General features: G+C 38.4%; 1 protein-coding gene and 2 long non-coding RNA genes across 5 annotated transcripts in view; 2 read left to right on the top strand and 1 right to left on the bottom strand.

The window, feature by feature from the left end:
* The window catches only part of LOC120442249, a 36,263-nt gene extending 34,268 nt beyond the window's left edge, over positions 1-1,995 (bottom strand). The window contains exons 1-3 of one of the 2 annotated variants that reach the window (XR_005614587.1): positions 1,887-1,995; positions 790-847; positions 297-408 (exon numbers count right to left, since the gene is read on the bottom strand). This is a non-coding gene — a long non-coding RNA (uncharacterized LOC120442249). The remainder of the gene's footprint in view (positions 1-296; positions 409-789; positions 848-1,886) is intronic. The other variant, XR_005614588.1, reaches the window with a different exon arrangement.
* On the top strand, positions 1,965-18,948 carry LOC116313108 (moesin). Of its 2 annotated transcripts, XM_031730677.2 has the most exons (13): positions 1,965-2,206; positions 10,411-10,494; positions 10,971-11,066; positions 11,200-11,474; positions 11,568-11,651; positions 12,412-12,558; positions 12,640-12,736; positions 12,837-13,000; positions 13,252-13,382; positions 13,487-13,647; positions 13,746-13,838; positions 14,984-15,208; positions 16,713-18,946. In XM_031730677.2, exons 1-13 carry the CDS (start codon positions 2,195-2,197, stop codon positions 16,875-16,877), a joined length of 1,734 nt encoding a protein of 577 aa, XP_031586537.2. In that variant the 5' UTR covers positions 1,965-2,194; the 3' UTR covers positions 16,878-18,946. The 2 variants fall into 2 exon arrangements, with proteins under 2 accessions (XP_031586537.2, XP_039474194.1); XM_039618260.1 differs by lacking the exons at positions 1,965-2,206; positions 10,971-11,066; positions 11,200-11,474 and having other exon boundaries at positions 10,436-10,494; positions 16,713-18,948.
* A 4,110-nt stretch (positions 18,949-23,058) lies between these two features.
* Positions 23,059-23,943, top strand: LOC120442306. Its single transcript, XR_005614657.1, has 2 exons — positions 23,059-23,095; positions 23,243-23,943. It is a non-coding gene; the product is annotated as an uncharacterized LOC120442306 (long non-coding RNA).
* Positions 23,944-25,600: the final 1,657 nt, after the last annotated feature.

Here is a 25,600-nt window from a genome sequence, read left to right as displayed (position 1 = left end):
TGTCAACCACTTGTCCAGCTAGGGTCAAGGGGGGGCTGGAGCCTAAACCATTAGCCTGGGCAGGTGCCAGAAACAGATGACTGTTAGCATTCACAGCCACATCTACAGCAAATTTTGAATCACCAGTTATTACAAAATTAATGTCTTTAGACTGTGGGAGGAAACTGGACCACTGGAAAACATGCTAACGTCACATAAAAAGATTCCAGCTCACCACACATTTGAAACCAGAACCTTTCTACTATGGGACTGTGCTAACTCATGCAACACTGGACTACCCAAATATGACTGCTTACAGTAGAGGTAGTTTTATGCCCAAAAGAGATTACTCTCTTTATCTGGAGGTTAGGTATCTTTGTAGCCTTCCTTTGGTGACTGGCCCACTTAATGCATTCACTACACTCCTGTCTAGAAAAAAAAAAGAAGAACACAAAGATGAGCAGATGAGCAAGTCAAGCACACTTTTACAATTTTGCACAATAAAAAGTGGAAGAAGCGTATCTTTCAGTGGCCAAGGTCTTTTAAAAATCTTATTTTAGGGGAGAGTCAGTGTCTTTTTTTATCACATTTGACTGGTTATTCTATAGGCTACATGCATTTTTCATGCCCCAGTGACTACTGAACTTAAAGTAAACTCTAATAACGCCTGGGGGCGTTTCAACATGACTGCCAACATGCAAGACTTGCTTATCGTACTTCTCTGAAATGAATGGGAAGGAAAATTAGATGAATGGAGTGTATTTTGATTGTTAAAAGCACAGAAACATCTGAGGTTGTCATGGTACTTACATGGTACGATTAGATTTTGGGGAGTTCAAACGCTGTCAGGGCTGTGTGTGACTGGCATCTGTAAAACAACCACAACAGTTGAAGTAAATAGTAATTCAAAAGCAGCCTTTTTATTTGTTAAGTCTGTGAATGATGTAGCATATCAACTCCTAACTTGCAATTTTGCCATTAACGATGATGATTTTCTGGGAAATTATTTGAAATGCTTAAAACGTAGCCAATAGAGGCGGGGCGATCGATTGAAATATCGATAGTATCTATACTAAAACTGATATTGATATCGAATCGATACTAGTGCGATTGGCTATATACTTCCTTTCTATCCTGTACATTTGTTTCGTCCTGTACGTTAAGTATGTAGCCTACTGAATTTTATTAAATAAATAATTTTATGGGGAAATGGAAAATATATCTCAAACATGAACTGTGAAAAATGCCTGAATCTTATTGTGTTGAATGTCAACAAATTCAACCCTGATTTAAAATACACGAAAAGCTGAAATGCGTCTTTTGTTTTTATTTTTTGTATTAACTAATCATTGTGGAAAGTGAAAATCACAGTGGTTTAACGGTTATTAAAATGTTTTTAGAATTTGCAAATTGAATGTGATTCATCTCGTAAATCCTGACACACTGCTCTCCACTACATAGGCGGAGTAGTAGCCCTTTATTATCATAATAGATATACAACGAAATTATGGGTGCGCCACCCAACTACAAACAAACAAACAAAACATGAAGATAAAAAAGCAGACTGCGTCAACAGCATCTCTCATAAGCTGCCTTTATAGATTAAAAGTATTGGTTACCAGCCTTTAGCACAGCGCTAGAGGCCGATGACGAACATACTGCACACTCTAACAGGCTTGTTTTAGATACTGACATGTTTGCTAGCACTTTGTGCCTTCTTGTATTCTCAAAGTATCCCAACACACTGGCCGTCGTTTAAATAAAAGACTCATATAAAGAATGGTATTAAACGTGGCCTGTCTGCTAAAAGTGAGAGTGCTGGGAAACTTTTTTGCCTAGTGCTGAGGCAGTGAACCGCAGCCATGATGATGCGACTGCTGCAGGCGGAGTCTGCTGCTGGCCTGAACCTCTTTTTCACTCCGCTGTCCTGTCATCAGGTTGGGTGTGGTTTGCAGGGTACCGTTAGCAGGAAATCCAGCTCGAGTCCATTTTACTTTAAGGCGAAACAAAGGAAAAACACCCCCCACTCGCGTAGGGTCGAAAATAGCTCTTCGCAGTCCAACGAAAAAAAGTGAGGTTTGTTTCCTCGAGACGGGAAGGCGTTTGGTTGGCGCCGTTGTTCTGATGGGAAAAAGTTTTCTCCTGGTTTAGCAAACTGCTCTTTTTATTTAATAACTTCATAGAAAGCCTGAGCCGGACGTGAAAGAAAAGAAAGATGCCGAAAACGGTAAGGCTGAGAAGTACATTTGTTATGTCAAAAGCTACTTTGTCTTTTCTGTCTCTCTTTTTCAGTACGAGATTCTAATTAGGTCTAAGTGTTTCGCGTTGTTATTCACTAATAACAGTAAGATAAACTAAAGTGCATGTCCGATGGGCTTTAACCGTGTTTAAAAATCTTTCGCATCCTTCCAAACTCACCCGAGGATTACTGTGGTACTTTCCGTTAGGTGTGTGCGCGTGCGCGCTCCCGGCCGTGTGTTCACTAAAATTAGCGCCTTAAATCAAATCATTCATTCAGGGTGGAAGCCGTGTGCTATTAAAATGTTCCAGAGTTGTATGTATAGGCTTAAATCACACTTTTTAAACTGTTTCTTAGCGGAAGTGTATCCTGGACTAGCAGCGAGCTAGTCCTTCTCAGGCCTCCCCCTCAGTCAGCTCTTAACAAGGAGGGATTTGAACTGTCAGTCAGGCCAGCTGTTATGGCCAAAACAGGAGCAAATGGAGGCAAATCTGCAAACGGCTAGGAGGCAAAAGAGGAGACAAAGAGAGCTTTTTTAATGCTACATTGCCAAGCGTATAAAAAAAAGGCAAAAATAACTGCTCTTGAAATAAAGGAGCACCCACAGATTTGAGCTGATACTGGTGGAGCTCTGAACAAAGAAAAGAAGGGGGTCCAGACAAACAGCATTATAAGAGGCACAGCCCAATATTTCCGTGGGTGCCTTTATCAGTGGACAAAAGAACTGAATGCGGTTTCATACTCATTGGTTCTGCTCGGCCGGTTGAAGGCGTGTTGGGCTTTGACTCAGTGAAATGCTTTCTGAATGAAGAAGATAACAAAGAAGCTGCTGAATCTGTGTGCAGTCATTCTTCTTATCTACACATTGTCCTGAGATACCCACGTGCACATTCTGAATGTAAAAGGGATATGATGCTACTAAAAGATTCACGCATGACCAATGAGAAGGTGATTGGCATTGAATAGCCTACAGAGTGATTCAGATTTCACAGTGCAGACACTGTAATTCATCGTAGTGCTATCATGTTTATCTCAGGGTGTGTATGTCAGATTTGTATAAAAATAAACTATTATTTTACAGATTGGTTAATGTAATACTGGGTTAGTTTTATAGCCAATACCTGAGTATGACGCCACATTTATCAGTGTCACCTTTTACTATTCATATATAATATTCAGGCTGGAAACTTTCAATGTTACAAAGGAGAGAAAAAAAGTCTTGTACCTGCTTTCTTCCTGCAGTATAGTTTCTGCTTGTACTTCCTTGATATTTTTCCAAGATGTCAACCAGAAAAAAATGTCAAGCATCCTGGCATTAAAAAGCCTTTACTACCCTCTTCCTCCCTAAAGGAATTCGACTAATATCAGCATTTTGTTAAGTATGTGTTTTTTTCTTTTCTGCATAGAAACATTTTTGGCACCACCAATCACCAGTTACTACCATTTACTTAAATGATATAATCAACACTTTCATTTATCAGGTGGTCAGGAATGCAAAATTACCTTTACTCTACCAGTCTTGATAATTTATCTAGTCACCTCCCAAAGACCCATTCTGAGGAGAAATAATGTTTCTCTTGAGTCACTACATAAGTATTGAATTTCAACTGGATATTAGCAAAAAAATAAATTCTTCCCATACATTTGAGCATTACTGATTAGAACCCAAGTGCAGTTTGTAATAAACTGAGCTCAACTAAGAGCTTACGTTCCACACAGACACATATTTGTCTTTGAAGTTATTTCCTATAATGAACCGTTCAGTTGCCATGCATTTTAGTCCATTGCTAAGTATCAGTGTCTGTCTGCAGAGTGCAGCTGGGATGTTGTTAACCTCAACAAAACCAGAGCCGTGTTTAAAGTAGCTGCTTTTGCAGTCACCAATGGGAACCTCAAACACCTCAAAAGCACCTAAATGGTAGTTACTGTCAAATCAGAAGAACACATTTTTGTCATGCTGTTAGTTAGAAAAGAGGAAACCAGTTGTTGACCGAAAAGATGGTCAGGAAGAAGCATCAACATTTTCTCAAAATAAACACCAGATTGTGGGATTTTTAATATTCATTAATGAACAGCATGCGTTGTGCTGCCGATGCCAAAAGTATAATCATCGCAACTATAAGAAATTATATTCTGTTCTATTTGTGTAGATGTAGTAAACCCTGCATGTACAGTAGCACAAAGGTGAACAGGTGCAGTTGTTCAAACTCAGATGTGTGACACTCATTGGTTCATTTCCTTTCTCGTTAGCTGGAGGTGCTATGCAAAGATGCAACAGATGAGGAGCATTAAAAAAGGAAGTTAGATAAACTGATTCAGCAAATGAAGCGAGTCTGTATCCAGCAAAGTAAAAGTCATGTCCCCACCAAGCTGCCTCGGGGATTCATAGATCCTTTTAAAAGAAAAAAAGTTCTTCCATTACCTGTTTTTTTGACCTAGATTTTCAGACAGTTTATTTTTCCAGTGTTCAAGTTACATTTAAAACTTGAACATTATATTACATTTGTCTCTCAAAAGCAATAATTATTGAGAAGCTCAGCCTTTACTGGACTCCTTTTGGCAGTCCTTCAGTTTCCCTAGGAAGTCGTGTTATGACTCAAGGTTTCTGTACTTACATCAGTTCCTTTCTGGTAATTTCCTCGCCTGCAGCCTTATATGGACTTTCACATCACAGTCTGGCTGATCTCCTCCCTGCTTTCCTCCGCGTGGTCTTAAGATACCATGCCCCACTTTAGATTGCACTACAGCAGTGCAAAACCCTTTTTCAGGATTTTTCTGCATGTCTGTTGTTGCCACAGTTTCTTTTTTTGTTCTTAGTTCCCAATTCAGCTCTATTATTACATTGAAATTGTTTATGTGCTGCTGTTACGTGGAATTGCAGCTTTTTATCTGCTTTATCAAGAAGGTAACAGTAACTCAGAATCACTGTTTAAGTAACCTGTATTTTCAGAAGCACAAAACAATCATCAGCTTTATTGCTAGAATTTCACCCCATGTTGTTACAAAGCAAAGGATTTTCCCACTCATGCAACCCAATGACGGTTGGTTCACTTACTTTCCTACCTGTTTTTTTCAACACTAGAACCATTTCAGAGCCAGTACACTTTTTCATTTTAACTCCTTAGACCCCAGAAATGCACACATGGGCAGCTGTTACCACATAAAATTTTAAGCACAACTTACCATTTTAGCTCGAATTGTAGGAACGATGACAATCTAGCTTTCTCCTTGGTATGATCACATTTTTAACAAGCGTGTCTATGGAGACGTGGCAAATGGAAAGACCTGGAAGTATGCAAGTAGCAGGAGATTAAATGTGGGTCTGTGGTGCACATAGCAGAGCAGATTAACAGTGCAAAGGTAGGGCTGGTGGACAAACTGCAATCAAACGTTCACTTTTTAAAGGTTTCACTTTGAAAACTGGTAAATATCAAAGATCTGAACGTAAGTACTTTGTTGCTGGTCATGTAGCGTTCTGATTTGACATCCTTAGTACTGTATCTGCTGTTGTTTATGAGCTAGCATTGGTTCTCAATAGACCAGTTTGATCTTATGGTGATTATTTGGTTAACCTTGCCTCAGCTGACAACTGACAAGTTAGTTTATTTTAGAACCACCCTGCTGACCTGCTAATGTAGTAGCTCATTTGGATCTACACAAAGACGGACAAATCATAATTCCACACAAGGTGAACAGGTAGCATAGCAGTTCCACTGTACTGTGGCAACTTTGAGGACCTCACATTAGTCATCTGAAAAGATGTATCAGGAATGGAAAATTTATACTGAACTTTGACACATACTAACATATCCATGCTATTGCCTAATCTCTGCATGCCCAGGTGGCTCTAACGGTGTGCCAAAGAATACCTGACAAAGAAGGCAAGTATGTATAAAACATACTTTAATCAGTTGGTGCTTGGGAATTCTTATTATTCGATATTTTTTAGAGCAGACGGTAAATTCCATGATTGGCTCAAACAGGTGTCAGTCAGCAGTTTCACCAGATGACGAAGCAGCAAAACTAACAAAACTCTGTTCCAGTTTGCTTGCGCCGACATTTTAAGAATCAAACAAACAGTGGTCGTGGGAAACGGCTCTAAAAGATACAAACTTGTGTGTGTGTGTGCGTGTTTGCACTCTCCCCTGGTTAGAAAGAAGAAACCCGATCCTTTTTTTTCGACCCTCCTCTTCCTGTGACAGAGTTTGAATTTCTTTAGTTAATGCTAATACCCGTAAGCACACAGTAAACCCAAAATAACCAGAAAGGAAGACTAGGTCACATTACCAATGAAGAGACCCTTAAGATTTTAATAAGTTTCAATTTTAAACTTAAAACGGAGCTATATTATTTCCATTTTCCTGTTAACTAACTGCAAACTCTAGTCAGAGAGTCATATGCTTATCATCTTGCTCACAAGTTTTTTTTTGTTGTTTTTTTTCACATGATTTCCTCGCTTTGAGCGATAACATAACGAGGTGTTACACTGTGAATCGCACAGGATAAGTGGAAGTCATGACATTTTCACACATTTTACCATTTCAAATTCCGCCTTAAACAACCTGAACTGTTAATGTTCCGTGTTCATTTTAATATAACCAGATTCAGAGCTTTTGTTGGTTCATAATGAGCGATTGATCAATTCATGTTAGCATATCTGATGAAAGTGAGAGCATTTATAGCCATTTGGTAAAACTAAAATGTCTCTCATGCTTGAGTAAAGGAGGAAAAAATGCATTTCACCTGAATGGATTGGAATCTGAATTGCACCCTGGTTGCCCCTGACATCCTCAGTTTGTCTTTCAGATACACCAAACTGTAAATCGGGTTGCGGTGGAGTTCAGCAGTAGCGTTTCTCTGGCAACCAAGAGGATGCTTTGTTAAGCAGTTGTTGACTTTAGATGCTGACATTGTGTGACTCTCATGCATGGCATAACTCAGATGTATGACTCAGAATTATCAATGTGCAGTTGCTATGGTTATTGGGGTAAACGCTAAAGAATGGCATGTTCTGATGCATGCTTCTTGTTCTGTTATAAAAGAGTTGTAAAATAAGCCAGGCTTATCGTACACTCTGATAGTGACCTTCTTTAAAAACTCCCGTGTTCTTCCACGTCAAAGAACTGTTAGTCCAGAGCCTAACTCATTCCTACTTGTTCCAGGAACCACTTAGCATTATCTTCTTTATTGTCTCAACTTGGATTAGACAGATTGTAGTTGTGAGCGGCACATGGAGATAACTCTTGTGTGGGAATTTAAGGCAGAAGTTGAATTCTGGCACGTCAGTGGGGCTGTATCTAAAGATTAGATTTACTGAAGCTCTCTTGTGACTTGGAACTCACAGGGTTAAACTAGCTGGCACTTAGTGTTTTTTTTCTTTAAAATAAATAATTGCAGTCATTGCAGCAAGTGCTCTCCGGTGACCTCTGTGTCTGCTGGCTTTAGTAACGTTTGTTAAATAGAAATTGAATATGCAGAAGTGATTTAAAAAAAGATTTTGCTAAGGAAGCTTGATGAACCTAGCAAAATTAGTGACAGACTGCTTGCATCACTGTGTCCTCACTCAATATTTAACACCACGTTTAATTTAGTTTTCATCAGTTTTGCTTCCTCTTGCTGACAAGGTAACCCAGATGTTTGACCCCAGTTGACTTTCAGGTTAACTGCTCATCACCCCATTGCCATTCAATGGCCGTACAATTGTAAAACACGTGCACACTTTCTACTTATGATAGTTGTGCCCTTTTTTTTTTTCATTCTTTGTGGTTAGTGCAGCTTTCTGTATTCAGTAAGCCCAACAGCTCTCACTTGCTACGTGAGTTCTCAGTATTACAGTTAGCTTGGTACAGTTTGAACAAACATACCATTAAGATGAAATTAGTGAAAAAATTGCTAATTTTTAGGATTACCGTGAAATTTCTGATAACTAAATGATATTTAGCCTCAATCAAACTCATTATTTGCTCAATACGGTTAATGTTAGACCCACTAAACATCACAATGTTGGCATTGTCACCCTTAGCATATGTGTATCCTGATTTTTTTTTTTTAAATAACTAATATTGTGTTGTGAGTCCAGCATGGCTTGAACAGTTGTTGGTAAGTCAAGGCATTGGACCTTTGATTTGAGTCTAGAAAAGTATTATTTTTGTAACTTACAGCTGTGTATTAGATTAAAACAAATATAAATAAAATAACACAGATTAACTCATACGTTTCAGACAGTCAGTGAAGTGGCAGATTGTTATAAGCAGCTTCACATGACATATAGTAACACTTTAAACAAGTCAGTTGTCATCAAATACACCCGTGTGACAAAGTCGGTCACAGATGTGTTTCTCAATGTGAAATGTACGAGTTTGGGATTTTATTTTTGCAGTATCGCTTTGGTGCGATTAAAAAAAGAGCTAAGAGAAAGTCATGGAAACATGGCACGTGGGCCAGAGCAGGGTGTTTTTCAGCGTGTGCTAATAATAGTGTGTTAAGTGTTTTTGAGCCCTGGCCATGAGAGACACACCCTAACCAGGCAGAAAATGTATAAGCGTAGTTCCTTTTTCATGCAAGATTAACCATTTTGATTCAGGAAATGAAACCGCTTAGACACCAGCAGGGTGGCCACAAACTGAACTCTTATCTGCTCAAATATAAAAAAGTTTATCGTCTAAAGTTCATAACTGGAAGCTTGACGACTCCTTTGTGTAGACGATTCTAAACAGCAGTGTTGGCATTCAGAGTGGGCCCAGATTTAAGGTTTCTGTTCAGCTCTTAACTGCCTGAGATGACAGGAAGTGACAGTGGGGCAAGTGTCCTGAGCAGTAAATAGGGTCCTGCTGACATGGATGGGAAAGAACGCAACTCTAATCAACCCCGCAACTAGGAAATAATACATACCATTGTTGTTCAGGGCAGGCGTGGGCCTCTGCCTGCACAGTTATTTCCCAATAGACATGCATGCTGCTGTTTCTTTTTTCTTTTTCTTTTTCTTTTTTTTTCCTAGTCTCTATGAGGGCACAGTGAATAAGGGATTCCTGCATAGCTTACTGAGTACATACTTTTTTCTTTTTCTTTTCTCTCCACCTTCTGAGCAACTTTTTCCAAAGAAAAGGTTAAATAAATGTGTTCAACTTCTGACATATGATTTTGTAAGACACAGATATCACAATTTGTCTAACTAAGGCGTGCCTCGTTTACTGAATAACCCAGGGTAGCAAAGTGTGATACCTGAAAAAGAAATCGAGCTAAAGTTCTGTCTACAAACCGATTTCGTTAAATCCTGCTACACCAGACAGGTTGTCTGATGCATGACAGGATGTGCACATCTCTCATGAGAGCTCAGTGTTTAACAGTCATGCCTCACAGGGCCCGACCACCAAAGGATGTGGTTACTTCCTGTAGATAAGTTCTTGACTGAGACAGAGCCAGATTGGTACATTCGTCGTAACCATGAGATGCAGTCTTTTCTAAATTTCAGAATAAAATAGTAAAAAAGTAAATATGATATGAGAGGGGTTGGGCTGTCTAATTTGCGCAGTCCTAATTGGACTGCAGTGTTACTTTGTTCTCCAGCAGGACTGGGAGATGTGTGTACACTTTTACTGCAGGCACATTTAATGAATTGTACAAGAGGATCACACATTTTGAGATGCTACACTTGTTAAAGATGGTGCGCTATCGCCATTAAATGGTTTGCATAAAATGACACTTTAGTGACAGTCTGAACTGTCACTAGTGTTTTTTTTAATGCACGAGACCTTATATAGTGCATAGAGTTTGCTTTATATTGTTAGGTAAAGACCGTATATTATCACAGAGAAACCCCCAAATCAAATGAGCGAGTACTTGGTGACAGTGGGAAGGAAAAACTTTCTTTTAACAGGAAGAAGCCTCCAGCAGATACAGGCTCGGGGGGGGGGCAGCTATCTGCCACGACCTGTTGGGAGTTAGGGGAGGGAAACAGGTTAACTAATGATAACTAATGATTAAATGCAGAGTCTCATAATGTTTAAGAGAAGAACATAAGATCTAGTTTTGTCTATTCTCTATTTACCAAGAAATGATATGGTACAATCATTTCAATGATACAATGATAGTACAATGATATGGGTAATAGTAATAGTACTTTAACCCAAAATACTGTCTTTTTGTATTTGCGTATTTGAAAAAGTATTTTTTTTCTTTTCTCTGTTCCTCAGATTAGTGTAAGAGTCACCACTATGGATGCCGAACTGGAGTTCGCCATTCAGCCCAATACAACAGGAAAGCAACTCTTTGACCAGGTATGAGAAACTCTAGCAAGCACTTAACATCTGAAAGCATATTGATTAGTTCTCCTGATATTTAGACTATAGTATTGATATTTAACCTTAGAGTTTCCTCTAGCCAGTTACCATTAAACATAAATTATGACTTCTTGACGAGTACTGTGGTGGGGTTTAGTACTCCTATTTCTGGAAAATCCTGAGAGATTATTATATATTATTATTATAGATTATTTTCATGGCTATTAAATTTTTTATTTATTTGCTGATGATCTTTGAGTCTTCTAAAATAATTTTAAATGTGAAAAATCCAATGAAAGATTCTTAAAGGCTGCTGTATGATTTTTGTTTTGTTTTTATATGACTGATTAAAATCTAAAAACAATACATTTACAATTAGGAAAGCAGTAAATCTTTGTGGTTGAAAACCCTTAAACACCAGAATAAAACAAGGGAATTATATTTTATATTTTTGTTGCTGTTTTTATTTAAAGGTTGTGAAAACCATCGGCCTACGAGAGGTTTGGTACTTTGGACTCCAGTACCAGGACACAAAGGGTTTCTCTACTTGGCTGAAGCTCAATAAGAAGGTGAGCTCCTCAGTACTCAGTACACTTCATTCACTGGGCCGTCTTTTTTGAAGCTTGAACTGCGCTTTTGATCTCGAGTCCACAAACAGAAGCATAACCTCTACCCTCTCACCCGTGCCGGATCATATTTTAGGTAACGGCCCAGGATGTGAGGAAGGAAAGCCCGCTGCTGTTTAAGTTCCGTGCCAAGTTCTTCCCTGAGGATGTCTCAGAGGAGTTAATCCAGGATGCCACACAGCGGCTGTTCTTCCTGCAGGTAAAGGAGGGAATCTTAAATGATGACATCTACTGCCCTCCAGAGACAGCGGTCCTCCTGGCCTCCTACGCGGTGCAGGCCAAGTATGCCGACTACAATAAGGAAGTCCACAAACCAGGCTATTTGAGCAGCGAACACCTGCTCCCTCAAAGGTAACGCGGGCTTTATTGCCACTTCAATCTGGCAGATTCACGTGAAACATTCCAGACATGTTTCCCTGACACTCGGGCCTCTCATGTTCTCAGAGTCCTGGATCAGCACAAGCTCAACAAGGAACAGTGGGAAGAGAGGATTCAAGTGTGGCATGAAGAGCACAAGGGCATGATGAGGTGATCAGCAGCACACGTGTTCCCCAGCACACACACAAACACATGAAAGACAGGATGGATGCCTAAAATATGGATATTTGTGAAATTATTGCATGTGTAGTTTAAACTTTCCATTATCATTGTGCACGCTTAAACTACAAAGACTACAATGTAGTCTTCAGTGACTACATTACGGTAGCCACAGCTTATATACACACTTCATAACCTACTAAAACAACATGAGACTGTTGAGGAAGTTATTCCTAGTTGAATTACCTTGTTGTTCTCTGTTGCTACAGTTTCTTCCCTCTTCTGTCATTTCCGCGAAATTGAGATAGAGCTAGCTGAGAGAGCGAGTTACCACGGCCTTTGTGTTGACTCACAGGTGCTCTGAAAGTTTGTCACTGGCCTTGAGTCACTGCAGTTTGGTGATCTGAGTACTGTTTGTGCCACTGACATTTTTAGTATATGCTTTATTGAAGACAATAGTGAATGTCCTTTATTGGCTTCCATATGTGTTTCAACAGTCAGGTTACCTTGTTGTAGATAAACAGTAAACACAGCCTAGATTCATTATATGTTTCCCCAGTTGCTCTGTCGATCAGTTAAAGTTTCATAGTTCAGGTAAGGTTAAAAAAGAGATACAACCCGGTCAACCAAACATCCTGAAAGCTCTGCGTTTGTGCTCTGGCCTCTGCAGCCGGTTAGAACAGTGCAAACAGCACCCCACGCTCTGACTGTGAAAGCTCCTTTCAGCAAAAGTTGTCTTATTTGTCCACAGAGAGGAATCCATGATGGAGTATCTGAAAATTGCTCAGGACCTCGAGATGTACGGAGTCAATTACTTCAACATCAAAAATAAGAAGGGAACAGAGCTGTGGTTGGGAGTGGATGCTTTGGGTCTCAACATTTATGAACAAAATGATAAGTAAGTGTTTCCACAGAAGGGTTTGTGTTTCGTAAAAGGCACACTGTGCAGTGCTGACCAAGCGTTTTTGTTCTCTGACAGAATGACGCCCAAAATTGGATTTCCATGGAGTGAAATAAGAAACATTTCCTTCAACGACAAGAAGTTTGTCATCAAACCAATTGATAAGAAAGCACCTGTATGCTAACATAATGTTATGTTATTTATATTTAAGAATAATAATAATAATAACATGTAAAAATTAGACGTTTTAAATGTCTCAAATGTTTCCATTACAGGACTTTGTATTCTATGCTCCAAGGCTGCGCATCAACAAGCGTATTCTGGCTCTGTGTATGGGTAACCATGAGCTCTACATGCGCCGCCGCAAGCCCGACACTATTGAAGTGCAACAGATGAAGGCGCAGGCTCGGGAGGAGAAGAATCTCAAGAAGATGGAGAGGTAGGAGCGAAATGGAACCAAACAAAAAAACCTACAAATATTTTACACATGGATTCAGTTGCACTGTGTGAATTCTGTTCCAAAGACGCAATAATAAAAGCAGTCTGTTATAGGATATTGTAACAGTTATAGAAACATTACTAGGTTTATTTTCAAATACTCTATAAAATAGGGTGTTATCTGCTCTGCTATTGACACATTTCCGTGTGATGCATTAAGCCATCATCCTGTAATGATTTTGTTTTCATTAGAGCTGTGCTAGAAAATGAAAAGAAGAAAAGAGAACTTGCAGAGAAGGAAAAGGAAAAGATCGAAAAGGAGAAGGAGGAATTGATGGAGAGGTTAAAGCGGATCGAGGAGCAGACGAGAAAAGCTCAGCAAGGTGGGGAACCTGTCAGAGTTCAAAAAAAGCTGCCTGTAATGAATGATGACAATGTTTTCCTCACATGATGCTTACCCTTAATGCTTGTGTGTGTGTGTCCACAGAGCTGGAGGAGCAAACGCAGAGGGCTCTGGAGTTGGAGCAGGAAAGGAAGCGTGCTCAGGAGGAGGCTGAACGCCTGGAGAGTGATCTTAAGAGTGCTGAGGATGCCAAGATGGCGCTGCTGCAGCAGTCAGAGAACCAGATGAAGAACCAGGAGCACCTGGTTAGTGTGTTAGTCAGTGTGATTAGTCAGTGTGATTGACACTTGAAAAACTGCAATAATGTGTGTACTGATGCTTCAAATATAATATGTTCTTTTAGGCCACAGAGCTGGCTGACTTGACTTCCAAGATTTCCCTGCTGGAGGATGCCAAGAAGAAAAAGGAAGAAGAAGCATTAGAGTGGCAGCAGAAGGTGTGGTTTGACTTTTCCGTAGTTTGCTATGTTTCAAAGCTGATAACATAAAAATATGGCTCTGCCAATAGTGGAACAGGCAAGAAAATGCTGTTTTTATAGAAAACATGTTAACAGGTACTTGCATATGCAGTTGCAGAACTCAGTTTGTTCTTCCTGGTTTTCTAGTTAAAAGAAAAAAAAAAAAAGAAGGAAACTTGTGCTTTACTGCCATCTTGTGGTGAGAACTGAGACAAAAAGGTTATGCTTAATGCTTAATCTTTTGTGGTTCTCTAACTAGGAAGCTTTGACTCATTTCTATGAAGACAGAAAAATATTATTTTAGTAATTTTGGAAATGTAATTGGAAAAGCAAAAAAAAAAATGGATGGACAAGTGCAAGAAAGAAGAAAAGATTAAACTCCTTGACTTAAAAGCCTTTGTGTTCATTGATAATCGAAGTCAGTGTAACTATGGCAGGAAGAAGTTAATCAGAGTTCTGCTGGTCACATCGCCCCTCCTCTGTGACAAAGTCACAACAGGCATTCCTGGGGTCTTTTTGTTGTGTGGGTTTGGGGGAGGATTAAACTCTCCCAGCCTGCCTCTTGTCTTTTTTGGTAAAAAAAATCCTGTGTGCCAGCCCTTTCTTTTTTTTCTCACTCTCTCTTTTTTTTTTAGCCCATGTGACTCATGCTGTTTGTAGTCATGATGGATGTCTTTGTGTGAGGGAAATCCTGTTCACCTTTTTTAAACCATTGTGATTTTCTGGCTTGGAAAAACCAGTTGTGCAAACTGGTGGTTTCAGTATTGTGTGAATTTTTGGAAAAAATGGTAGTTGAAATTCCAGTCTTACTCATAGCTAGTTTTTGACTCATAGCACCTCGGGCAAGAAGCACTTGGTTTTATATTGAATTTCCTGAATGGATTTCCTAATAAAAATATCCAAGATATAGCTTGGGTGGAGAGAAACCAAAACAGGAAACCAAGAGCCTGGCTATGGGTCATGTAGCATAGGTCTGCCTGTACATTTCTCCTTTACTGCATGCTGTGGGAAAAACGGTAATACAGAAATATCAGTTAAGCCCCCACCAACTTTTGTCATTTTCATTAGACATTAAATAAGGGTAATTTCTAAAACACCTCACTTTTATTTCTATATTTGCTCAGGCTACAACAGTGCAGGAGGACCTGGAAAAGACCAAAGAAGAGCTTAAAAACAAAGTGATGGTACCACAGGAGCCCTTAAACGCAGAGAACGAGCATGATGAGAATGACGAGAGCAGTGCCGAAGCCAGCGCCGAGTTAACAGCTGCTGCCACGTACAAGGACCGCAGCGAGGAGGAGAGAATGACTGAAGCTGAGAAGAACGAACGCTTACAGAAACATCTACTCGTAAGTCCTTGGAATATTTTTTTAAAATAAACATTAAAACAATACAAATAATAAAGTGACAATAAAGTAAACGTTGCTCAAATAAAGTTGGTAGGCTGCCACTGTTTTTTGTCTCGCTTCACTCTGGGACTGTAAGAGAAACATGACACACAAATAATTATATTTTCCTGTTAATGTAGAACATTTGGAAGCCAAGTTAGCTTTTATGCTAACTGTTTAATGCTTCAGTTTTGTTGAAATGGGAGCTTTACTGGCCTTTTGAACTTCCTCCCAAAGTGCTGTTCGGTGTTGTGAATGCCAAATACTTCAGCTGCTAGTGTGGGGAGGGGCTGCGTGCCTGCTTGTCTGCGTTTGTGAAGCATTAAAGGGAAAGCAGTGCTGTGTGAAGTTGTGTATCAGATTGAGAAGGTGAAGCCAACACTTTTGGTACTAATACTGTAGCAAATGAGTTAATCCAGTATTTTCTAGTATTGATTAATATCTAAGTATTTTTTGGTTGTTTCTTTGACTACTGTTGACACAATTTTAAGTAAAAGCTACTTAAAATTGTCAACTAAAAATAAAGAATGCGCATAATTAAGTCATGCTACTAAAGCAGTCAGATGACTGTATGTAGTTACGTATGTGTCATACAGCTTCATTATTACAGTCAGATGTAAACATTTCATACAATTTGCCCTTGAAAATCGTGATTCATACCTGATTCAAATAGATTCAAAACAGTTTGTCCTGCACAGCAGTCTTCTCAGTGTGGACTGCTGTTTTTGAATGTTCAGTCAAAGTCCGCTTCTGACCACAGTGGTTCTGCATTTTATCGTGGAGTTGGAAACTTATGAACTTGAGAATAAAAATCAACTTCTGTAGAACCCAGAAAACAAGTGGCAAGGAAGGAAGTCCACAGTGTCTGAGCTTGAAGGTAACAGATCAGGAGGGAAACTAGGAGCATGCTTCTCATTATTTTTAACTTTAATGGGGTTGAGCACTGGCCACTCAGGGTCTGACAGGTGCTGATTTCTACCATAACAGTCTGAGATGTCTGTGGGAGCATGTTTAGCAGAAATGCACTCATGGCTGCACTCTGTTGTGCGGTGGCTGCACTGTTATAGTCTGATGGTGCCACAAGGCTAAAACAGAGGGATCAAAACATGCTGACAGAGGCGGCCTGCAGAAGGAAATGGGAGGATATAAGTCAAATATAATTCTTTTTAATATTTTATTGGCAAAATGAAGGAACATTATTATTGCATCTCGTAAGAACACACAGTCAGCTAGTGATTCTTGTTTTAAAGTTGAATAATGAGGTTGATTCAGGTAAAAGTAATCTTCTCATTTAAGTCTAAATCCCTTTGAAAACAGTTTTTACTGACAAAAAGCAGAAATAAGTGAGTAAAATGTCGATTTTGAGCCAATTAGGTGACTCACTGGTTGGTGCAAGAACATGGCATTACACATCGAGTCGCACATGTTAACTGTAACTTTATAATACTTGTAACCTTCTTTCCAGGCTCTAAGCTCAGAGCTGGCCAACGCCCGGGATGAGAGCAAGAAAACGGCGAATGACATCATTCATGCAGACAACATGCGAGCAGGACGTGACAAGTACAAGACCCTCAGGCAGATCCGGTCAGGAAACACCAAACAGCGTATCGATGAGTTTGAATGCATGTGATGTCTGCATTCACCAACGCAAAAGCCCACAGAGCTGGGCCTTTCTGCCTGGACTGCAGTCCTGCCTCACTCTAGCTGTTTTCTCTGTACCCAAATAAAGTCAGATCCACCAAATGACATTGCTGCAAAAGCACAGCATGTTGTACAAATGTGGATCTGGAAGGTTCTGTTTGTTACCATTTCTTACTTTGAATTTTAGACAAGTCACTGGTTGAAAAGGGACATACTGTATTTTATTAGTACATTCCTCACTAGGGGTATGTGTAGCATATTAGTAACAGGCTCACGCCTCATTTCATGACACATCGAGCGAGCGACTTTTAGTTTGTTTTATCTCTTTCACATTTTTATATCATCATTTCTAAACAAAAGCTGTAGAAATCCATTTAATTTTGTGCCATTCACAAATCCAAATTGTGCCATAAGCCATTTGCACACGATTCTTTACAGCAAGCTGGATTTTATTTTAGAAATAATGCTTTTCTGCAGTTTAAAATTAACTGCACTGCAATCTACACGAGCAAATGCAAATAGTATAAATAAATTGTTTGTATGGAACAAAAAACAGCAGCAGTATTATTAATATTTTTATTATTATTATTATTATTTGGAAAATTTACAGTTTATTTACTAATTTTACTGCACTCAGAATCATCCAGCAGTTAAAAGTCACAGTATTTACAGCCTACTGGCAATGTGATATGAAGGATCTAAGGATTTTTGTCTTTTTTTTGCATTTTCAGTTCGACACTTTCAGCTGTGTGGCTGAAAGTGTAGAACTTGCTGTTGAAGCTTAAGCAAACAAATGTCTAACTGTGCCTAGAGACGGAATAAACCTGGTATGTCATTTGCAAATCTCATATGTTGTAACAATCCAGTTGTTTGAAGAATCCAAATTTAGTTTAACTTGTACGCTGCAACTTGTTTTTTCCTCAAAAGAGAAGGTAGCACTGATATGCACATCTACATATGCTGACCTACATACGCTGAAGAAAGAAGCAAGGCTGAAATTTGAACTGCAAATTAAGTCTGATTGAAATTTGTAGAAATTATCAGTTGCATTTAACCATTAAAATATTTTTTTAACCATCATCATCAAGTCTTTGCTCTTTTACTTATCACTGAGGATGTTTTTTGGTTATTATAGTGATTATTGTTTTACCCAGTACAGCAATGGTAATTGTAACTTGTGAAGTTGGCTTCTATTGTTAAACACATTGTCATCTGTAAAGGTGAAAGCTGTAGTTTAATCTTAAAACAAGTAACGCGTAAAATAAAACAATTCCGTCAGACATGCACTGGAAAAATCAGTTTACCTTTTTACAAGTGAGTCAAATTATACTGTCCCACATGGGCACATTCTCCGAAGCATGCATTTTTGATATACTGTATGTATTTAATGACATTTGTGTGTTTTTGTATTTGGGATTTTTCAAATGTGATACAATTATGTAAGGTCTAAGAGATACACACCTTAGGATATTTTTGTAATGTAGAAAACTAGGAGTACTTGTCAACAATACCTGTTTTCAAAGGAACAGCATTTTTTTAAAGACAGCATTTCATAAGTGGAAGAACCAGATGGTACAGGACATTCTATTAAGGGTGTGTTAGACCATTGAACCTTTTTTGGAAATTAGTATTTGATTTCTTTTTCACATTTCAAATTAAGCCCAAATTTATTTTAGTGATAAACATTTCTGATTATTTTATTTTGATGTCTTTTATTGAAAGAAAAAAAGACATTTTGATCAGCAATGTAGTTTCACTTGTTTTATGTGCCATGAAAACAGATCAAAGGATTGCTGCTACAGATTCCTTTACATGCCTTGAATAGTAACTTTTGTGATCCTTGCAGTTTGTGTTTTACCCCAAAGTTTGTGTGTTGGCAGCCTAATTTGAAATTTAGTCGTCATAGGTGATAACTCATTAAAAGATGCTTGTCTTGTCTCAAAAAGGAAAATAATGTTGACTTATAAAACCGCTGACAGACAGTGCCTTGCCCAGTTTATTCAGAGATCTTGCTGCTTAAAGTCTTCCTTTCACCAATAAATGAAATTTAGAATAAAGGTTTCTGTCTTTTTGTGTTGTCATTTTTTCTTTTAAATGTTTAGTGTATCTTTAACCTCCTAGGACCTGCCGTCCACATATGTGGACATCACATTTTGGGTTATTTAGACCAAAATACTCAATTTTGCTCTACATGGGCCTGATATCCACTTACGAGGACATTATACTGCTACTGTTCTATCATAATTTTAAATGAATATCCTCATTTGTGGCTCTCAAAAACAAAAATAAGGTTAAAAAAAAAATCTGGTAATTCTTTGTACATTCATTGGGCCCCAATATGCCCAAATATCAAAGAGAAATTAAAAATGCATGTCGTGGAAGAGTTCGGGTCTTAGGAGGTTAAACTGAATGCAATTCATTATATATAAAAAAAAGTACAAAGGAATAAAACAAAAAGACAGTAAATCTCAAGTGTGTCCACAAGGTGGCTTACAAACTGTGAGTTTCAGCCACGTCACCATTCTGCACCAAGGGTGACATGGCAACAGTTTGAAAAGGATTCATTTTGTTCACACAAATTTTAGTGAAACATTTGATTACTGGATTATTATAAAGATCACATGAGTCTGTTTACATATCTGCACAATATGTTTAAATAATTAAAGAACTGTGTCTTAAAACCAGAAGATTCTGGAGGTTATTATTTAATTTTTCACTCACTGAAATGTTTCCAAGAGTTGATTTTTACTGCTTACAATAAAAAAAGACTCAAATGCCACGTGTCACAAATTCCACTTGGAGCATTCAGGCAGGCAAATAAACACCAATTTGCAGTTTCAACCTTTGAATGTGTGTGCAGAGTGCAGGAGGCACCTGTCTCCTCGATTAAATGTCTCCTTTTTAAATGTTCGATTAAAAATAAAACATTTCAAAAGAGCACATTTCCGGAGATGTGAGATCCTGCTGCCTGAGCACAGCATTTAACATTTTGTTTCAAATGTGATAATCATTTGATAACCATGTGACAACTCAATACATTTTAATATATACAAGAAATCCAAATTCTACCAGTAGTATTAGTATTGGTATAGTACTCTACACCAATGCTGATTTTTGGTAGATCACTAAATATTTCACAAAATAAATGAAGGTAACCTAAATTTCTGTTATTTTTGCAATAGGAAATTGAACAACTCTAAACACCAAAGGGAGGTGCTGTTTTTTTATCTCCAACTTCCCCTATATGCGGTATTAGTGGCCTACAGTGGGTGTTGAAATGGTTCACACACTGAACTGCCACTTAGAGATAAGATGCAATGACTCTTCCTGTATGAACAAAGCTCCTAGAATGTACTTTAGTGTTTTGCAGAAAATGACTCATGAGAAGCTGTTAGCTCTTCTTCTTTTCTCGACATCATTCTTCTTCTTTCCTTCTGTCAGAAGGAAACTTTTAACTACAACACAACACAACACCCTCTAAGCTACGACGTACTCCAAATCCCATTAAAGTAGTTTGCTTGTTGAATAATGACTAAAATTTGTAATCATTTTGTGGTGCTGGTGACTCATGAAAAAAAAATGCAGTAGAACTGCCACCTGTGCACAGCTTGAGAGGGAAAATAGAAAGTATTTAAAAGGGCCGAGGCTACTTATAAAACCATTTTATTTGCTGATTTCAGGTTACAAGAATCTCACGATTTCTTTTTAACACTGGATAAAAATGTGCTCTACAACCACATTGTAAAGCTTAATTTGTGGTGTTGTTCTTTGCAACTATAGCATCATTATAGATTTTTCTGAGCATTACTCTGCTGCTCTTATTTGATGTAGGAGGTTTTGAAACAGCATTACAAAAGAAGCCGTGCTCTAGTTTTGTACTCTGAGAGCTTTAGGCATTTAACTGTAAGCAATGCTTCATACTTTGAAATACAGGCCTAACAGGAAACTTCACTTCACTTACATATTCATGTCATGTCTGCATCTGCATACAATGTGCTGTATGTCTACTGTTTGAATGATATAAACTTACTGACCACTTTTCTAGGCATGCATGTTTGACTGCTTGTCAATACAAATGTCTGATTAGCCAATCACATGTTGCCAACACATTGCATTGATGCTCAGCTGGTGAAATTCAAACTGAGCATCAGAATGGGAAAGAAAGGTGATTTATCAAATTAAGTGACGGGTGAGTGCAACCAAGTGAGCCGTGACATTCAAATGGAATTAACTGATCCTTACTGTGCATTTTGAGATACTCAAAAGTAATTTGACAAACGAATCATTTTAAATATAACAATTGTTTTTAGCAGATCAATAAAAAAGTTGTGGATGCTGCATGTGCTCCCTTGGGTTGGTCTGCCAGGCTTTTATTGCAGCCACCTTCGGATGCTTCTTGTTTGTGGGTCTTTCTCATGCTCAGCTTTGTGTAACCAGTAGTTTGCTCTTTATTGTAAACCCTCTGTATGTCAGCTCATTGTACAGCTGTATAATGACAATAAAGGCATTCTATTCTATTCTATTCTATTCTATTCTATTCTATTCTATTCTGATGAAGGTGTCTCCTGATTGTAGACCTTTGACAGTACTTGTCTATGTGTTGTGAGATGGGTTTTCCTAACCGAGAAAAAAGTTCACCAAATATCCACTTTAGTGAACAGCGCATTCATTAATTTTAAGAATGACCCAGATTTGGCCAATTTTTTTTTTTAGGTTTATTTTTATTTTTACCATAATAATGACCTACTTCACTTACATCAACATATATTTAGGGACTCGTAGTGAGAGTTACAGTGAAGAGCTACCGAATGTAAGACAACACTTTGAATGAACCTGATCATTCATCTGCTTAATTTGTGATGTATAGAGGCAAAATTGTCTGAAAACTTGTGAACCTAACTGCATTGAAAAGGGAAAAAGCCTACAATATTAGTGAGAGAAGCCATAAACATGACAAAGAGCCAAAAAGGTTTCTCTGGCCTGCTCAGATCCCAGTGTGATTGGGCGTCAATGTGCTCAAGTGCTTATAGGACCCAAAAGATCTAGAGTCATTGTCCAAGTGCCAAACGGGATGTGCTATACCAGACCTTGTCATTTATCTTTGATCATAGGGGATTAGTTTAATTTAAAGGTTAAAGGATTCAAGTTTAGGCCTTTTCCCCCCCTCGAGCTGTGCCTCATCCAAACCATCCAAATTTGAATCATCCAAACTGTTTCTTTACTCTTTGCCTGTGACCTTGATGTTGATGTTGCAGATTATGCCGCTACAGTGAACTTGAACTTGATGAGGCTCCATGAGAACAGCAGTTCATTCTGCAGTCCCCACTGAACAGCCAGTATTCAGTATGTTCAGTGTTCACTCAGTGTCTTACGGAAGTTCACCATACAGTATAGTTGTATCTATATAGGGAAGTCTAGCAACTGATTCATGGTCATTGGTCCAGAGTAACATGAGGAAGTTACACAGCACAAGTGCGTGGCACATTCTAGTTGTTGTGAAAATTTGGCGGTAATGTGAAACAGTATGGCAATAAAAAGTATCGTTTTAGCTGTCTAGCAGCATTAGTACTGGTGGAAACAGACAAATGAATAAACGCTCAATCAACCGTGTGGCTTTAACACTTTTCCTGGAAGGGGAAGATGAGGGCCAGTGTAGAGAAATCATGTGAGAGATGATGTTTTTGATTAAAGTGATGACATTGAAGTGTGATATAAAACAAAGTAAAATAAATGATGATGTCCTCGTGGTCTAATTGTGCAACTCTTTTCTGAAATAAAACCATGAAATAGTATCTACACTTTGCACAAACTGGTGTGAAAGTGTTATTAATTAGGTCTCACATGAGAGGTCGCTACTTCCTAGATTTGTAATGCTCTGAGCCTCTGTGCATGCTGATCTAGGCGCTTTACTGATGCAGGGATCAAGAAACCATAAGTGCGACAAAAGCTGAGCAAAACTGTTGAATATGGCTCAGGAAACCATAAGTTGTGAGCCATTTAAGCCTTCAACAGCATTTCACAACATGACATGTTGACACTTTATTTCCCCACATTTCCTGAGAGCTAGCTTTGCAGTTATCTTCCTTGTTTTGACTTCCTCTTTGACGCGCTGAAGTGCTTTGGTCAAACGAGCTGTCTTGTGCACAGTGCCATCATTGTGAAGGAGAGGAAAGAAGAGTGCTGCTCTTGGACTCTCGTCTGCAACAGGTAACACACGCATTTGCATGGAGTTTCTGAAACAATACCAAGGAAACCTCTTTATGCAGTCAGATTAATACATACTTTGTGTGCTTTGTTAGGTTTTTGATCATGTTTTTTAAAGTGGTCCTGATGCCTTGTTCATTGAATCTACAGAGCCAGAGTCTTTGGTACTGCATGAGATCAGGCCCCCCACTTAGTGTATTTGACAAGCTGAGTTGGACACTCTGTATCAGTGAGTGTCAGTTTGTCAAATACCCCAAGTGAGGTGTCACTTGTCTACAAGTTAAGATCACCCCATAAGCTGATGTGCCAACTCCACGGGTTGCTCTGCTAACCCAATAGAAGTTGAGAACTCCAAGGTAACGGGCATAAAACACATTGCCTGTAAAGGTTTTGAGCTGTTAAAGTGTTAAATTAATAATAATGAAAGTAAAATGTTTAGGTACTGCATCATTTTTGCTGCTCTAGTAATTCATATGCAAGCTAATAGTTTACTTAAAAGTCGTTTAATAATCAGAAATCTTACTTGTATCAAATAGGCTCTGTTTCTATCTTATTTGCATCATGAAGGCTTCATAACAATGTTCCAGTAACAGACAGGCAATTTTTCTGTTTTAACTCGGTTTAGCTATCATTACACAAAAGTATATATGTGATCAGTTTCTCTCAGTTTCATAAACTATTTTGTTAAGCGTCAGAGAAGCTGCCCTCTCTGTGTCCGCATGTGGGGCCACATGTCTTTTCAGTTTCACATGTGACATACAGAAGGGAAGAGAATGGTGTTCTCTGAATTTGTGTTATGATAACATAATCTGCTCGAGTGCATGAGAAATATATAATAAAGGCAAATGATGCGCGTGTGTGTGTGTGTGTTTTTTTTTTTTTACTACTCCAAATCTGTGATCTTTAACGTGTCATATTTATGTAGCCTGTATTAGTGCTGCAGTGGAAGCTCATCCTCCAACTGACTACTAAATGAAGACACTTATCAGACTAGCTTGTACTTCCTGTTCCTCTAGCAACATGGTACAGCCTATAGGTATAAGAAAACATGTGGATGTCTGTTTCAAATAGCAATGGATAGCTGTTTCCAACCTCTGTTTCAAAAGAACAAAGAAAAAGGCACCAAATAAGGCTTTTTAAATGTCATTTAAAAGGCCTATATTACTCAGTTTTGTAGGTCATGCGTATAAGCCTTTTAGTACTATCACTGTATTTCATCTATTTCAAATGACATTGCATAAAGGGCTAGTTACATGTGGTGCAAGTCACAAGAACTCTGCCTTGGCTGCAGAAATGAAAGCTATTTGCACTGCAGTTGTGGTTTGCATCAGCAATAAATGGTCATACACACTTTAATTTATTGAGTGTAGATGATGCAGCGTTGTCTTTTAAGAAGACAATGTTATGCAGGCAGATGGTCCCGATCTAGTTGTTAATGGCACTCCCATGTGCAGTGAAATCAGCTGGCTAGATCCTGAGTCTTTGAATTGGAGTCATTAAAAAGTGTTTTACATTGTGACCAACTGAAGTAGCTCAGATTACTTTCCTTTTTTCTGAGGTTTGTCCAAATGTCAAGCTGTACTGAGCATTGAGCCTTGTCTAGCCTCACAGACTGCTGGAAATATTCTTAAATGAACATTTGTCTGGACTGGTACATCAACACATGTTTCAGAGCCACCCGAACAGCTCCGAGTCACTAATACGATCCTTTATATTCATACAAAAGGATCAGTTCCTCATTAAATACAAGCCCATGTCATCAAAAACTGCTGTGCACTGAGGCTGTTGGTAAAGCAATCTGCTATCTTAAGCTGAGTTCACTATGTGGCAGAAATAGACCTCCGATAAGGCTGTCAAATCATAAATTGCATAATTTCTGATAACAAGAACTGCAGACACAGTCTAACCGTCTCCTCTGTGAGAGACAGCTGGTTATATACAGCTATGCATTTTTTACTAGATGTTACAACACACACTTCAAAAATCTGTCTATATCCAGTGGATTCACCTCACACTTCATCCTATGAAAAAAAATATCAGGTGATATCAAAAAGAGTTCATTCCAAGTTTGCCTTTACATGGCACAAATGATATATAATTTACCTACATTTGTTTCTTTTCCATTTTTCTTTAGTTTATCTGTATTTCCTGTGTTTTTTGCTTGGTTATGTCTTGCTGCTGTAATGACGCTTGTCCAGTAAGTGGTGCTGAAGCTGTATTCTTTAATTTGGACAGGATAAAATGAAGAGGAGATAAAACTGTATTCAGTAATAATTGATTTATTTCTATAAATGCCATTTCAAAATGCTAACATCCCCCTATTTACATTGTACTTACACGTCTTTGTTTTACAGAGTGTGAATTTCTCTTTAAAGAGCTTCACAAAGACCAAACAAAAATGCTACCTACAAATTCAACTACATGAAAGTTAATATATGACAAAATGAATTAAACTGTATTTCCCGTCAAGCTTTTTTCCATTTATAATTCTATTTAAAGTTACTTTTT

The sequence above is a fragment of the Oreochromis aureus genome, linkage group 10 (assembly GCF_013358895.1).
Source record: "Oreochromis aureus strain Israel breed Guangdong linkage group 10, ZZ_aureus, whole genome shotgun sequence".
Classification (NCBI taxonomy): domain Eukaryota; kingdom Metazoa; phylum Chordata; class Actinopteri; order Cichliformes; family Cichlidae; genus Oreochromis; species Oreochromis aureus.
Note: the sequence above shows the minus strand (reverse complement) of the source record. Positions and strands in the feature narration are given on the sequence as shown.

What these genes read in the sequence shown, in the direction of transcription:
- LOC116313108 (XM_031730677.2), top strand. An exon ending in GAAAGCAACTCTTTGACCAG is followed by an intron (nt 10,495 to 10,970) that starts GTATGAGAAACT and finishes TTTTATTTAAAG; the next exon opens with GTTGTGAAAACCATCGGCCT. An exon ending in GGCTGAAGCTCAATAAGAAG is followed by an intron (nt 11,067 to 11,199) that starts GTGAGCTCCTCA and finishes ATCATATTTTAG; the next exon opens with GTAACGGCCCAGGATGTGAG.